Here is a 337-nt window from a genome sequence, read left to right on the forward strand (position 1 = left end):
GACGTCACGCGGCTGTGTATCACCACTGTGGCGTCACAGAGCAGGCTATGTGACATCATCAAATGACATCACAGAGTGGGGTTGAATGGTGTCACAGAGCAGCCTGTGTCATCGTAGAGCTGGTTGTGTGACATCACAGGGCAGGCTGAATGACATCATGGAGCATCACAGAGTGGGGCTGTGGGATGGCAGAAGATGAGCTGTGTGACATCATGGGGTGGGCTGTGACATCACGGGGCGGGCTGTGACATCACAGGGCGGACTGTGACATCACAGGGCAGACTGTGTGAGGTCACAGCGTGTCACAGCCGTTCCTCTCCCCAGACAAGTCAAACCT

General features: G+C 55.8%; 1 protein-coding gene across 1 annotated transcript in view; it reads left to right on the plus strand.

Moving 5' to 3' along the window:
- Nucleotides 1-337, plus strand: part of JAK3 (Janus kinase 3) — a 7016-nt gene that overhangs the window by 2568 nt on the left and 4111 nt on the right. Inside the window, exon 6 of the mRNA XM_010012517.1 lies at nt 277-286. Within this exon, the coding sequence (XP_010010819.1) occupies nt 277-286 (10 nt within the window). The remainder of the gene's footprint in view (nt 1-276; nt 287-337) is intronic.

This window comes from Nestor notabilis, unplaced genomic scaffold (genome assembly GCF_000696875.1).
Source record: "Nestor notabilis isolate BGI_N333 unplaced genomic scaffold, ASM69687v1 scaffold8034, whole genome shotgun sequence".
NCBI lineage: Eukaryota > Metazoa > Chordata > Aves > Psittaciformes > Psittacidae > Nestor > Nestor notabilis.